We start from the raw sequence: 16,677 nt of genomic DNA on the forward strand, positions 1-16,677 counted from the left end.
GATGTTGTCCTCCCACTAGAGGCTGTGATGTTGTCCTCCCACTAGAGGCTGTGATGTTGTCCTCCCACTAGAGGCTGTGATGTTGTCCTCCCACTAGAGACTGTGATGTTGTCCTCCCACTAGAGACTGTGATGTTGTCCTCCCACTAGAGGCTGTGATGTTGTCCTCCCACTTGAGGCTGTGATGTTGTCCTCCCACTTGAGGCTGTGATGTTGTCCTTCCTCCCACTAGAGGCTGTGATGTTGTCCTCCCACTAGAGGCTGTGATGTTGTCCTCCCACTAGAGGCTGGGATGTTGTCCTCCCACTTGAGGCTGTGATGTTGTCCTCCCACTTGAGGCTGTGATGTTGTCCTCCCACTAGAGGCTGTGATGTTGTCCTCCCACTAGAGGCTGTGTTTACCATTTACACGGTTTTGTCTGTTTTGAGTTCCAGGTTATTGCAACTGCACCAGGCCACTGGCTGGTCGATCTCTGCACGGTAATTGGACTCATCGCCGTTGGTGACAAGACCAACCAGTCTGGTGTCATCTGCAAACCTGAGTAGTTTGACAAACAGTAAAAGACAGGCTATATACAGTAGCGAGACTATAAAAGTAGCGAGGCTACATACATATGTACATACTTCCTCAATCAGCCTTACTAACCAGTGTCTGTATGTAGCCTCGCTACTTTTATAGCCTCGCTACTGTATATAGCCTGTCTTTGAACTTTTTACTGTTCATCTCATCCCTTTTTTGCACTGTTGGTTAGAGCCTGTAAGAAAGCATTTCACTGTAAGGTCTACTACACCTGTTGTATTCAGCATTTCACTGTAAGGTCTACTACACCTGTTGTATTCAGCATTTCACTGTAAGGTCTACTACACCTGTTGTATTCGACGCATGTGACAAATAAACTTTGATTTGATTTTAGATACGTTGTTGGAGGTGCAGTCATTGGTGTAGAGTGAGTAGTGTAGAGGTGAGAGCACGCATCCTTGTTGCGCTCCGGTGCTGAAAAGTATTTTCCCAGCTTCACATGTTGCGTCCTGTTGGTCAGGAAGTCAGTGATCATTTACATTTACATTGATCCACTGACAGATGGAGCTGGGCACATTCAGCTGGGAAAGTTTGTCTTGCAGCAGTTCTGGGATGATGGTATTGAACATAAAGCTACAGTCCACAAACATTATCCTTGCATATGTCTCTGTGTTGTCCAGGTGTTTGAGGATGCAGTATAGGCCCATGTTGACAGCATTGCCCACAGACCTGTTGGCTCTGTAGGCAAACTGCAGTGGGTCAAGGGAGGCATCAGGGATGGTTTTGAGATGGGACAGTACCTGTTAGCTATGTAGGTGAACTGCAGGGGAAGGGGAGGGCAGCCTGGGACAGGCTGGGGGAGGGGGGTTCCTGGGATTGCAGAAGGTTAGAGGAGAGAGTAGCCTGGAGAGGACTGGCAAAGGAAGGGGTGGATTCCTGCTGCAAAATCATCTACACTATGGACTGTGTTAACTGCTGTGCTTAGGGAGCGATCACTGTAGGTAACGTTTCAGTTCATCAATGAGAGGAAGCAGCAAATGTCACCAAACTTTCGGCCAGACTCTTCCTCTCTCTCTCTCTCTCTCTCTCTCTCTCTCTCTCTCTCTCTCTCTCTCTCTCTCTCTCTCTCTCTCTCTCTCTCTCTCTCTCTCTCTCGTCTCTCTCTCTCTCTCTCTCTCTCTCTCTCTCTCTCTCTCTCTTTCTCTCTCTCTCTCTCGCTTTCTCTCTCTCACGCTCTCTCTCTTTCTCTCTCTTTCTCTCTCTTTCTCTTTCTTTCTCTCTCTCGCTATCTCTCTCTCTCGGTCTCTCTCTTTCTCTCTCTCTCGCCCTCTCTCTCTTTCTCTCTCTCTCTGCTCTCTCTCTCTCTCTCTCTCTCTCTCTCTCTCTCTCTCTCTCTCTCTCTCTCTCTCTCTCTCTCTCTCAATTCAATTCAAGGGGCTTTATTGGCATGGGAAACATGTGTTAACATTGCCAAAGCAAGTGAGGTAGATAATATACAAAAGTGAAATAAACAATAAAAATGAACAGTAAACATTAAACATACAAAAGTTTCAAAACAATAAAGACATTACAAATGTCATATATATATATATATATATATATATATATATACAGTGATTTAACAATGTACAAATGGTTAAAGTACACAAGATAAAATATATAAGCATAAATTTGGTGTTTGTTCTTCATTGGTTGCTCTTTTCTCGTGGCAACAGGTCACAAATCTTGCTGCTGTGATTGTCACACTGTGGAATTTCACCCAGTAGATATGGGAGTTTATCAAAATTGGATTTGTTTTCGAATTCTTTGTGGATCTGTGTAATCTGAGGGAAATATGTCTCTCTAATATGGTCATACATTGGGCAGGAGGTTAGGAAGTGCAGCTCAGTTTCCACCTCATTTTGTGGGCAGTGAGCACATAGCCTGTCTTCTCTTGAGAGCCATGTCTGCCTACGGCAGCCTTTCTCATTAGCAAGGCTATGCTCACTGAGTCTGTACATAGTCAAAGCTTTCCTTAAGTTTGGGTCAGTCACAGTGGTCAGGTATTCTGCTGCTGTGTAGTCTCTGTTTAGGGCCAAATAGCATTCTAGTTTGCTCTGTTTTTTTGTTAATTCTTTCCAATGTGTCAAGTAATTATCTTTTTGTTTTCTCGTGATTTGGTTGGGTCTTATTGTGCTGCTGTCCTGGGGCTCTGTGGGGTGTGTTTGTGTTTGTGAACAGAGCCCCAGGACCAGCTTGCGTAGGGGACTCTTCTCCAGGTTCATCTCTCTGTAGGTGATGGCTTTGTTATTGAAGGTTTGGGAATCGCTTCCTTTTAGGTGGTTGTAGAATTTAACGGCACTTTTCTGGATTTTGATAATTAGTGGGTATCGGCCTAATTCTGCTCTTCATTATTTGGTGTTCTACGTTGTACATGGAGGATATTTTGCAGAATTCTGCATGCAGTGTCTCAATTTGGAGTTTGTCCCATTTTGTGAAGTCTTGGTTGGTGAGCAGACCTCGCAACCATAAAGGGCAATGGGCTCTATCTCTCTCTCTCTCTCTCTGCTCTCCCTCGCTCTCAATTCAATTCAAAGGGGCTTTATTGGCATGGGAAACATATGTTTGCATTGCCAAAGCGAATGGAATAGACAATAAACAAAAGGGAAATAAATAAGTGAAACTTTACTAAACATTACACTCTCAAAAGCTTTAAAAGAATATATACATATCAAATGTTATATTCTTGGCTATGTACAGGTGCTGCAACAATGTGCAAATAGTTGGAGTATGAAAGGGAAAATAAATAAACAGATAAATATAGGTTGCATTTACAATGTTGTTTGTTCTCCACTGGTTGCCCTTTTCTCATGGCAACGGGCCACACATCTTGCTGCTATTACTGCACACCGCAGTATTTTGCCTAACAGATATCTCTCTCTCTCTCTGTATCCCTCAATTTCTTTCTTTGCTTCTTTCTTTCTTTCTTTCTTTCTTTCTTTCTTTCTTTCTTTCTTTCTTTCTTTCTTTCTTTCTTTCTTTCTTTCTTTCTCTCTCTCTCTCTCTCTCTCTCTCTCTCTCTCTCTCTCTCTCTCTCTCTCTCTCTCTCTCTCTCTCTCTCTCTCTCTCTCTCTCTCTCTCTTATCTGCCTGTCTCCCCCCTCTCTTAGCATGCCATAGCCCTCCCCTTTGCCAAAGGTACACGCCTTTACCACAAGGCAGAGCAGAACCTGCTGTTGCAGCACAGTGAGAGGGCTATTTTAAAGTCACACCATATGATGTTTATAACATTGGTTTGGTGTAGAAGTCTTTAGAACAGGCCTTTGTTGGTCTTCTCTAGTTTTCTATGTTTGGTAAAACAGTTGCAGCTGTTCAGGGTTCAGGTACATTAATTATAAAACAGTTATAACATGGTTATAAGTTATCAAATGGTTTAAAGTGAGTAGGTAATCTAAGAGTCATGTAAGACATTATTTTCAATTGAAATTTTGGAGAGTTTATAATCAGTTATGATTCTGGAGAGTTTATAATCAGTTATGATTCTGGAGAGTTTATAATCAGTTATGATTCTGGAGAGTTTATAATCTGGCTGAGGTGGCTAACACTACTGTTAGGGGTTATGGTTCGGGGTTAAGGTTATGGTTAGGAGTTAGGTTAAAGGTTTAAGGTTTGGGTTAGCTAACATACTAAGTAGTTGCAAAGTTGCTAATTAACGTATCATACTAATTTGAGTTTCCCGAATTGACATTTACTATGTTACGTCTAGTCTATGAGACCAGGCTGTGAAAAGTGGTGCTTGGTCACCTATATTGTAGTCTACTGTCACGGATTCCCGCTCTAGGCGTCACTGAACTGTCTCGTTACCCACACCTGATTCCAATTCCTCTGATTAGTCATTTTCTATATGTGTCCACTGTTCATCACTGTCTTGTTGGTTGTTGTTCCCTTGTCCGTTGTAGGCAAGTCAGTTAAGAACTAATTCTTATTTACAAAGACGCCTAAATTGTATCATGGTATCTGTATCCTAGCATGATCAAAATACTGGACTCAATATTGATCCAAATTACTTTGAGTAATGCATGTCTTTAATACTGTCCGCAGTCTTCTTGTCAATACAGCCCTCCCACCTTTTCCCGTCAGTCTCTCTCTGGAAGGGAGGGGTGTGCCTTCAGCCATTAGTCCGAAATGGGAGACAGATGGATAGGCTACTTCATTACACATGTAGAGAAATGTGTCAAGAAAAATACTGAAACTTCTGCAAGAAGAACTTGGGGGTGAAGGAATAACGTTGCAGACTCGTTTTATTACTAAATGAAGAGGATTTATCACCACCACTTGAAGAAATGTATAACTATGAAATTATATAAAAGAAGCTTGGATGAAGTCGAGTAACTGTCGCGCGCCGCTGGAAAGGATCTCTGAAATCGGCTCTAGACTAGAGTATCTGACGGCGAGTCTTTACTATTTACATCTATAGCTGTACGGGATTCTAATTCGTTTCAAAAGGCTATATTAAAAACTATGATTAAAAATATATTTTGTTGGCTGTAGTCGCCAGTATAAACTATAGATAATCTTAAAATCACATTTTATTTTTATCTTTATTTGAGATGTAACGTAATTATGTGAAATTACATTAATTAGATTAATTGTATTTTTTCTGGTTGTAAGTTATTTTGTGGTTAAACACAGCTTTTGAATTGACACTAAGATTTAAATTACAGTATACTTCAATGATAGACGAAATCAAATATTTTTCTAGGGCAGCAACTCTGGATAATAAACGTCTCAATTCCGGATAGATGCTACCCAGATGCACTCATTAATTTTCGGTCAAGAGAGGGGGATAAAAAAACAACTAAAGTGTTAATAATCAACTTTTTTTTAAATCGAGCTGGTCCATCACTTTCAACTCAGCTGTAAAGGGTGGGATATTCGTCGATCTCACTCTAAACAGGACTTTTAATACGCCTCTTTACTGATCTCTGCTGGACATTTGTGGAATAACATCTTGACAAACAGAGACGATGAACAAGCAGATATATATCCACTATAACTACACAGGGAAGCTGGAAAACCGTCAGAATGGAAAGATCACAGGTGGTGGCGTTACCTTGGATGCTAAAACCATCGTGTTCCTCATCATCTGTTGCTTCATAATCCTGGAGAACCTGATTGTTCTCGTGGCAATATGGAAAAATCATAAGTTCCACAACCGCATGTACTTCTTCATAGCCAACCTGGCGTTGTGTGACCTTCTGGCTGGGGTGGCTTATATCGTCAACCTCCTCATGTCAGGGGAGAAGACCCTTCACCTGTCCCCAGTGTTGTGGTTTGTAAGGGAAGGGAGCATGTTTGTAGCTCTGGGGGCTTCCACATTCAGTCTCCTGGCTATAGCTATAGAGAGACATCTGACCATGATTAAAATGAGGCCCTACGACGCCAATAAGAATTACAGGGTGTTCTTGCTCATAGGGACCTGCTGGCTCATAGCGATATCCCTGGGAGCATTGCCCATCCTGGGGTGGAACTGCTTGGACAACCTCCCTGACTGCTCCACAGTCCTACCGCTCTATACCAAGAAGTACGTGGCCTTCTGCATCATCATCTTCATGGCCTTGCTGCTGGCCATGTCCGTCCTGTACATACGCATCTACATGTTGGTGAGGACCAGGTATGCATTGATGCTATCTTATGGTGATCGATCGAGTCTGGTCTGGTCTGGTCTGGTCTGGTCTGGTCTGTCTGTCTGTCTGTCTGTCTGTCTGTCTGTCTGTCTGTCTGTCTGTCTGTCTGTCTGTCTGTCTGTCTGTCTGTCTGTCTGTCTACGTATCTACAGTGGCTTGCGAAAGTATTCACCCCATTTCACAATCATTTGATTTACACAACATGCCTACCACTTTGAAGTTGCAAAATATTTTTTATTGTGAAACATACAAGACATAAGACAAAAAAAACTGAACTTGAGCGTGCATAACTATTCACCTCCCAAAAGTCAATACTTTGTAGAGCCACCCTTTGCAGTAATTACAGCTGCAAGTCTCTTGGGGTATGTCTCTATAAGCTTGGTAGATCTAGCCACTGGGATTTTTGCCCATTCTTCAAGGCAAAACTGCTCCAGCTCCTTCAAGTTGGATTGGTTCCGCTGGTGTACAGCAATCTATAAGTCATACCACAGATTCTCAATTGGATTGAGGTCTGGGCTTCGACTAGGCCATTCCAAGACATTTAAATGTTTCCCCTTAAACCACTCGTGTGTTGCTTTAGCAGTATGCTTAGGGTCATTGTCCTGCTGGAAGGTGAACCTCCGTCCCAGTCTCAAATCTCTGGAAGACTGAAACAGGTTTCCCGCAAGAATTTCCCTGTATTTAGCACCATTCATCATTCCTTCAATTCTGACCAGTTTCCCGGTCCCTGCCAGTGAAAACATCCCCACAGCATGATGCTGCCACCACCATGCTTCACTGTGGGGATTTTGTTCTCGGGTGATGAGAGCGTTTTCCTTGATGGCCAAAAAGCTCAATTTTAGTCTCATCTGACCAGAGTAGCTTCTACCATATGTTTGGGAAGTCTCCCACATGCCTTTTGGCAAACAACAAACATGTTTGGTTATTTTTCCCTTTAAGCAATGGCTTTTTTCTGGCCACTCTTCTGTAAAGCCCAGCTCTGTGGAGTGTACAGCTTAAAGTGGTCCTATGGACAGATACTCCAATCTCCGCTTTGCAGCTACTTCAGGGTTATCTTTGGTCTCTTTGTTGCCTCTCTGGTTAATGCCTTCCTTGCCTGGTCTGTGAATTTTGGTGGGTGGCCCTCTCTTGGCAGGATTGTTGTGGTGCCATATTCTTTCCATTTTTTAAATAATGGATTTAATTGTGCTCCGTGGGATGTTCAAAGTTTCTGATATTTTTTTATAACCCAACCCTGATCTATACTCCTCCACAGGTTGTCCCTGACCTGTTTGGTGGCTTGCATGGTGTTGTCCCTGACCTGTTTGGTGGCTTGCATGGTGGTGTCCCTTGCTTAGTGGTGTTGCAGGTTCAGAACAGGTGTATATATACTGAGATCATGTGACAGATCATGTGATTGCAAACAGCTGGACTTTATTTAACTAATTATGTGACTTCTGAAGGTAATTGGTTGCACCAGATCTTATTTTGGGGCTTCATAACAAAGGGGGTGAATACATAAGCACACACCACTTTTGAGGTTTTTTTTTCTTCCAATTTTTTTAAACAAGTTATTTTTAAAATTTCACTTCACCAATTTGGACTATTTTGTCTATGTCCATTACATGAAATCCAAATTAAAATCTATTTAAATTACAGGTTGTATTGCAACAAAATAGGAAAAATGCCAAAGGGGATGAATACTTTTGCAAGGCACTGTACATGTTGGTGAGGACCAGGTGTGTATTGATGCTATCTATATGTTGGTGAGGACCAGGTGTGTATTGATGCTATCTATATGTTGGTGAGGACCAGGTGTGTATTGATGCTATCTATATGTTGGTGAGGACCAGGTGTGTATTGATGCTATCTATATGTTGGTGAGGACCAGGTGTGTATTGATGCTATCTATATGTTGGTGAGGACCAGGTATGTATTGATGCTATCTATATGATGGTGAGGACCAGGTGTGTATTGATGCTATCTATATGTTGGTGAGGACCAGGTGTGTATTGATGCTGTCTATATGTTGGTGAGGACCAGGTGTGTATTGATGCTATCTATATGTTGGTGAGGACCAGGTGTGTATTGATGCTATCTACATGTTGGTGAGGACCAGGTGTGTATTGATGCTATCTATATGTTGGTGAGGACCAGGTGTGTATTGATGCTATCTATATGTTGGTGAGGACCAGGTGTGTATTGATGCTATCTATATGTTGGTGAGGACCAGGTGTGTATTGATGCTATCTATATGTTGGTGAGGACCAGGTGTGTATTGATGCTATCTATATGATGGTGAGGACCAGGTGTGTATTGATGCTATCTATATGTTGGTGAGGACCAGGTGTGTATTGATGCTATCTATATGTTGGTGAGGACCAGGTGTGTATTGATGCTATCTATATGTTGGTGAGGACCAGGTGTGTATTGATGCTATCTATATGTTGGTGAGGACCAGGTGTGTATTGATGCTATCTACATGTTGGTGAGGACCAGGTGTGTATTGATGCTATCTATATGTTGGTGAGGACCAGGTGTGTATTGATGCTATCTATATGTTGGTGAGGACCAGGTGTGTATTGATGCTGTCTATATGTTGGTGAGGACCAGGTGTGTATTGATGCTATCTATATGTTGGTGAGGACCAGGTGTGTATTGATGCTGTCTATATGTTGGTGAGGACCAGGTGTGTATTGATGCTATCTATATGTTGGTGAGGACCAGGTGTGTATTGATGCTATCTACATGTTGGTGAGGACCAGGTGTGTATTGATGCTATCTATATGTTGGTGAGGACCAGGTGTGTATTGATGCTATCTATATGATGGTGAGGACCAGGTGTGTATTGATGCTATCTACATGTTGGTGAGGACCAGGTGTGTATTGATGCTATCTACATGTTGGTGAGGACCAGGTGTGTATTGATGCTATCTACATGTTGGTGAGGACCAGGTGTGTATTGATGCTATCTATATGTTGGTGAGGACCAGGTGTGTATTGATGCTGTCTATATGTTGGTGAGGACCAGGTGTGTATTGATGCTATCTATATGATGGTGAGGACCAGGTGTGTATTGATGCTATCTATATGTTGGTGAGGACCAGGTGTGTATTGATGCTATCTATATGATGGTGAGGACCAGGTGTGTATTGATGCTATCTATATGTTGGTGAGGACCAGGTGTGTATTGATGCTATCTATATGTTGGTGAGGACCAGGTGTGTATTGATGCTATCTACATGTTGGTGAGGACCAGGTGTGTATTGATGCTATCTATATGTTGGTGAGGACCAGGTGTGTATTGATGCTATCTACATGTTGGTGAGGACCAGGTGTGTATTGATGCTATCTACATGTTGGTGAGGACCAGGTGTGTATTGATGCTGTCTATATGTTGGTGAGGACCAGGTGTGTATTGATGCTATCTATATGTTGGTGAGGACCAGGTGTGTATTGATGCTATCTACATGTTGGTGAGGACCAGGTGTGTATTGATGCTATCTATATGTTGGTGAGGTCCAGGTGTGTATTGATGCTATCTATATGTTGGTGAGGACCAGGTGTGTATTGATGCTATCTATATGTTGGTGAGGACCAGGTGTGTATTGATGCTATCTATATGTTGGTGAGGACCAGGTGTGTATTGATGCTATCTACATGTTGGTGAGGACCAGGTGTGTATTGATGCTATCTATATGATGGTGAGGACCAGGTGTGTATTGATGCTATCTATATGTTGGTGAGGACCAGGTGTGTATTGATGCTATCTATATGTTGGTGAGGACCAGGTGTGTATTGATGCTATCTATATGTTGGTGAGGACCAGGTGTGTATTGATGCTATCTACATGTTGGTGAGGACCAGGTGTGTATTGATGCTATCTACATGTTGGTGAGGACCAGGTGTGTATTGATGCTATCTACATGTTGGTGAGGACCAGGTGTGTATTGATGCTATCTACATGTTGGTGAGGACCAGGTGTGTATTGATGCTATCTACATGTTGGTGAGGACCAGATGTGTATTGATGCTATCTATATGTTGGTGAGGACCAGGTGTGTATTGATGCTATCTATATGTTGGTGAGGACCAGGTGTGTATTGATGCTATCTATATGTTGGTGAGGACCAGGTGTGTATTGATGCTATCTATATGATGGTGAGGACCAGGTGTGTATTGATGCTATCTATATGTTGGTGAGGACCAGGTGTGTATTGATGCTATCTACATGTTGGTGAGGACCAGGTGTGTATTGATGCTATCTATATGTTGGTGAGGACCAGGTGTGTATTGATGCTATCTACATGTTGGTGAGGACCAGGTGTGTATTGATGCTATCTATATGTTGGTGAGGACCAGGTGTGTATTGATGCTATCTATATGTTGGTGAGGACCAGGTGTGTATTGATGCTATCTATATGTTGGTGAGGACCAGGTGTGTATTGATGCTATCTATATGTTGGTGAGGACCAGGTGTGTATTGATGCTATCTATATGTTGGTGAGGACCAGGTGTGTATTGATGCTATCTACATGTTGGTGAGGACCAGGTGTGTATGGTGTGTATTGATGCTATCTACATGTTGGTGAGGACCAGGTGTGTATTGATGCTATCTCTATGTTGGTGAGGACCAGGTGTGTATTGATGCTATCTACATGTTGGTGAGGAACAGCTGTGTATTGATGCTATCTATATGTTGGTGAGGACCAGGTGTGTATTGATGCTATCTACATGTTGGTGAGGACCAGGTGTGTATTGATGCTATCTATATGTTGGTGAGGACCAGGTGTGTATTGATGCTATCTATATGTTGGTGAGGACCAGGTGTGTATTGATGCTATCTATATGTTGGTGAGGACCAGGTTTGTATTGATGCTATCTATATGTTGGTGAGGACCAGGTGTGTATTGATGCTATCTACATGTTGGTGAGGACCAGGTGTGTATTGATGCTATCTACATGTTGGTGAGGACCAGGTGTGTATTGATGCTATCTATATGTTGGTGAGGACCAGGTGTGTATTGATGCTATCTACATGTTGGTGAGGACCAGGTGTGTATGGTGTGTATTGATGCTATCTACATGTTGGTGAGGACCAGGTGTGTATTGATGCTATCTCTATGTCGGTGAGGACCAGGTGTGTATTGATGCTATCTACATGTTGGTGAGGAACAGCTGTGTATTGATGCTATCTATATGTTGGTGAGGACCAGGTGTGTATTGATGCTATCTACATGTTGGTGAGGACCAGGTGTGTATTGATGCTATCTATATGTTGGTGAGGACCAGGTGTGTATTGATGCTATCTATATGTTGGTGAGGACCAGGTGTGTATTGATGCTATCTATATGTTGGTGAGGACCAGGTGTGTATTGATGCTATCTATATGTTGGTGAGGACCAGGTGTGTATTGATGCTATCTATATGTTGGTGAGGACCAGGTGTGTATTGATGCTATCTACATGTTGGTGAGGACCAGGTGTGTATTGATGCTATCTACATGTTGGTGAGGACCAGGTGTGTATTGATGCTATCTACATGTTGGTGAGGACCAGGTGTGTATTGATGCTATCTACATGTTGGTGAGGACCAGGTGTGTATTGATGCTATCTATATGTTGGTGAGGACCAGGTGTGTATTGATGCTATCTATATGTTGGTGAGGACCAGGTGTGTATGGTGTGTATTGATGCTATCTACATGTTGGTGAGGACCAGGTGTGTATTGATGCTATCTATATGTTGGTGAGGACCAGGTGTGTATTGATGCTATCTATATGTTGGTGAGGACCAGGTGTGTATTGATGCTATCTATATGTTGGTGAGGACCAGGTGTGTATTGATGCTATCTATATGTTGGTGAGGACCAGGTTTGTATTGATGCTATCTATATGTTGGTGAGGACCAGGTGTGTATTGATGCTATCTACATGTTGGTGAGGACCAGGTGTGTATTGATGCTATCTACATGTTGGTGAGGACCAGGTGTGTATTGATGCTATCTATATGTTGGTGAGGACCAGGTGTGTATTGATGCTATCTACATGTTGGTGAGGACCAGGTGTGTATGGTGTGTATTGATGCTATCTATATGTTGGTGAGGACCAGGTGTGTATTGATGCTATCTATATGTTGGTGAGGACCAGGTGTGTATTGATGCTATCTATATGTTGGTGAGGACCAGGTGTGTATTGATGCTATCTATATGTTGGTGAGGACCAGGTGTGTATTGATGCTATCTACATGTTGGTGAGGACCAGGTGTGTATTGATGCTATCTACATGTTGGTGAGGACCAGGTGTGTATTGATGCTATCTACATGTTGGTGAGGACCAGGTGTGTATTGATGCTATCTACATGTTGGTGAGGACCAGGTGTGTATTGATGCTATCTATATGTTGGTGAGGACCAGGTGTGTATTGATGCTATCTATATGTTGGTGAGGACCAGGTGTGTATTGATGCTATCTATATGTTGGTGAGGACCAGGTGTGTATTGATGCTATCTATATGTTGGTGAGGACCAGGTGTGTATTGATGCTATCTATATGTTGGTGAGGACCAGGTGTGTATTGATGCTATCTACATGTTGGTGAGGACCAGGTGTGTATTGATGCTATCTACATGTTGGTGAGGACCAGGTGTGTATTGATGCTATCTACATGTTGGTGAGGACCAGGTGTGTATTGATGCTATCTATATGTTGGTGAGGACCAGGTGTGTATTTATATATATTTTTGTATTCTGTCTTGGATGGATGGGTGGCCGGTGTCTATGTGGTTCTATTTATCACTCTGTCGTTCTATCTATCCAGCAGTCGGAAGGTGACGAAACATTCCAACTCAGAGCACTCCATGACCCTCCTCCGTACTGTCATCATCGTGGTCGGCGTCTTCATTGCATGCTGGATGCCCATCTTCGTGCTCCTCCTCATCGATGTGGCCTGCGAGCACCGCTGCTGCCCCATTCTCTACAAGGCCGACTACTTCATAGCCCTGGCCGTGCTCAACTCTGCCATGAACCCTGTTATCTACACCTTGGCCAGCAGGGAGATGAGGAGAGCCTTCTTTAGCTTGGTCTGTGGCTGTCTGATAAAGGGGAATGTCTCCAGCAGTGGTGAGCCAAATAAGCCCAACAACCTGGAGCACAGCAGGAGCACAGCAGGAGCACAGCAGGAGCACAGCCCATAATAATCCTAACAACCACAGCGGGAGCACAGCAGGAGCACAGCAGGAGCACAGCAGGAGCACAGCCCATAATAATCCTAACAACCACAGCAGGAGCACAGCCCATAATAATCCTAACAACCACAGCAGGAGCACAGCCCATAACAATCCTAACAACCACAGCAGGAGCATAGCCCATAATAATCCTAACAACCACAGCAGGAGCACAGCCCATAATAATCCTAACAACCACAGCGGGAGCACAGCAGGAGCACAGCCCATAATAATCCTAACAACCACAGCAGGAGCACAGCCCATAATAATCCTAACAACCACAGCAGGAGCACAGCCCATAATAATCCTAACAACCACAGAGGGAGCACAGCAGGAGCACAGCCCATAATAATCCTAACAACCACAGCAGGAGCACAGCCCATAATAATCATAACAACCACAGCAGGAGCACAGCCCATAATAATCCTAACAACCACAGCAGGAGCACAGCCCATAATAATCCTAACAACCACAGCAGGAGCACAGCCCATAATAATCCTAACAACCACAGCAGGAGCACAGCCCATAATAATCCTAACAACCACAGCAGGAGCACAGCCCATAATAATCCTAACAACCACAGCAGGAGCACAGCCCATAATAATCCTAACAACCACAGCAGGGCAGATGAGCAGCTGAAGGACATGGACAGTAGTCTGAATATTATAGTGGCACAGACCTTGATAAAGAGTCCAACATCATTGTGCGCCAATGTGGCCAATGGGTTGAGGTTTTCTGCTGGGCCCTGAACCTCCATATCTAAATCCCTCTGAGTGAACACAAGAGACTATGAAGTGTGGCAACGCGGGACATTGTAGCCCTATGCTGTGCATAGGATGGAGAGACATTGAAGGCCTATAATGTAACTATACTGAAAAAATATATAAACGCAACATGTATAGTGTTGACCCCATGTTTCATGAGCTGAAATAAGAGGCCTAAAATTTTCCATGCGCACAAAAAGCTTATTTCTCTCAAATTTTGCACACCAATGTGTTTACATCCCTGTTAGTGAACATTTATCCTTTGCCAAGATAAACCATCCACTTGACAGGTGTGGCATATCAAGAAGCTGATTAAACAGCATGATCATTACACAGGTGCACCTTGTGCTGGGGACACTAAAAGGCCACTCTAAAATGTGCAGTTTTGTCACACAACACAATGCCACAGATGTCTCAACTTTTGAGGGTTGTGTGCAATTGGCATGCTGACTGCAGGAATGTCCACCAGAGTTGTTGCCAGACAATTTAATGTTAATTTCTCTACCATAAGCCGCCTCCAACGTCATCATAGAGAATATGGCAGTATGTATGATGCGTTTCTATTTTTGTTCAGTATATTTAGCCGAATTACTTCATAACCACAAACAAGCACTTGGCTCTCCCTCTCTGTGAGGGTAGAGGGTCCAGAAACTGTCCAGACCAGATAAAGACTGTGCCATCGAGATATAGGGCTAGATTAAATTTGGCACCTTTTAAAGGTAAAGTTTTCTGCATTCACATAGACTGCATTCATGGTAAACGCTGCATAGGTTTAATTACCTTTAAATGTCAAATCGCTCTATAACGCAGATATTACGCGGTCCGAATTGAATCTAGGCCATAAACTACAGTGGAGACGTAGACTGCCACTATACTGTAGGCCCTGTAAAGCACGCATGGTGGGCTGGGATGGTAAACAAATGGCTATATTTACATGAATTGTAAATGTAACTCTTGAAAAAATCTATTTATTATTTTTTAGTTTGTCCTACTTTGACATATGTGTACAGTTTTTCTAAATACTGTTACTCTACATTATAAACTGTGTGGTTCGAGCTCTGAATGCTGATTGGTCCGACAGCCGTGGTATATCAGACCGTATACCACGGGTATGACAAAACATTTATTTTTACTGCTCTAATTAAATTGGTAACCAGTTTATAATAGCAATAAGGCACCTTGGGAGTTTGTGGTATATGGTCAATATACCACGACTAAGGGCTGTGTCCAGGCACTCATCGTGCCTAAGATCAGCCCTTAGCCGTGGTATATTGACCATGTACCACACCCCCTCGGGCCTTATTGCTTAAGTATACAATGGTAGCATGCTATTTGTTTTATTTGGTAAAACGATTGTATTTAACCAGATGATTTGCTCAACATTATGCTACTACCTGTACTGTAGCATCATTTAACTGTTAATGTCTATGAGCTCATGGAAGCTTCCCTGTATCAGGGCTAAACCAGGTTGAAGTGAAGCTTCCCTGTAGCAGTGCTAAATCAAGTTGAAGTGAAGCTTCCCTGTAGCAGTGCTAAATCAAGTTGAAGTGAAGCTTCCCTGTAGCAGGGCTAAACCCGGTTGAAGTGAAGCTTCCCTGTAGCAGTGCTAAATCAAGTTGAAGTGAAGCTTCGCTGTAGCAGTGCTAAACCAGGTTGAAGTGAAGCTTCCCTGTAGCAGTGCTAAACCCTCTGCTGCTATGTACTAACGCAGTGGTCAAAAAGGAAAAGGAAACTGCTCAGATTTTTTATTTACATGACTTAAAAAATGTAAGCCTATGCAACATTAACCAATTAAAAACAGTCATGTAGTAATGAGGTTTGTGCAGTAAGCTATAGGCCCAATACACTATCACTGTATATTGGCTAGGCTTGAATTGCCCTGCCAATGTTGTTTTTCAACAGGACATTCTAAAATTACATTTAAACATTTTAGGTATTATGATCAGACTGGTAATAGATAATTTGATGTGTTACTTGTGAGGCACAGCTGAGTGACATAAGAATTATATATACTTTTTTTACTGTACTGATGTCCTGCATCTGATGGTCAGTCTGAGGGGAGGGAGCAGCAGTGAGGCTGGCTCTCACCTAACACACCATCCCTCTGCTAAGATAAGGGGACATAGTCTTCCATTTGATGGTCAGTCTGAGGGGAGGGAGGGAGCAGCAGTGAGGCTGGCTCTCACCTAACACACCATCCCTCTGCTAAGATAAGGGGACATAGTCTTCCATTTGATGGTCAGTCTGAGGGGAGGGAGGGAGCAGCAGTGAGGCTGGCTCTCACCTAACACATCATCCCTCTGCTAAGATAAGGGGACATAGTCTTCCATTTGATGGTCAGTCTGAAGGGAGGGAGCAGCAGTGAGGCTGGCTCTCACCTAACACATCATCCCTCCGCTAAGATAAGGGGACATAGTCTTCCATTTGATGGTCAGTCTGAGGGGAGGGAGCAGCAGTGAGGCTGGCTCTCACCTAACACACCATCCCTCTGCTAAGATAAGGGGATGTAGACATAGACATTTCTGCCTCATGC

At 43.1% G+C, this 16,677-nt stretch overlaps 1 protein-coding gene across 1 annotated transcript; it reads left to right on the forward strand.

The window, feature by feature from the left end:
* Positions 1-4,657: 4,657 nt before the first annotated feature.
* LOC124000180 (sphingosine 1-phosphate receptor 3) lies at positions 4,658-14,375 on the forward strand. Its single transcript, XM_046306381.1, has 2 exons — positions 4,658-6,170; positions 12,975-14,375. Exons 1-2 carry the CDS (start codon positions 5,524-5,526, stop codon positions 13,348-13,350), a joined length of 1,023 nt encoding a protein of 340 aa, XP_046162337.1. The 5' UTR covers positions 4,658-5,523; the 3' UTR covers positions 13,351-14,375.
* The last annotated feature ends 2,302 nt before the right edge of the window (positions 14,376-16,677 follow it).

The sequence above is a fragment of the Oncorhynchus gorbuscha genome, linkage group LG16 (genome assembly GCF_021184085.1).
Source record: "Oncorhynchus gorbuscha isolate QuinsamMale2020 ecotype Even-year linkage group LG16, OgorEven_v1.0, whole genome shotgun sequence".
Classification (NCBI taxonomy): Eukaryota; Metazoa; Chordata; class Actinopteri; order Salmoniformes; family Salmonidae; genus Oncorhynchus; species Oncorhynchus gorbuscha.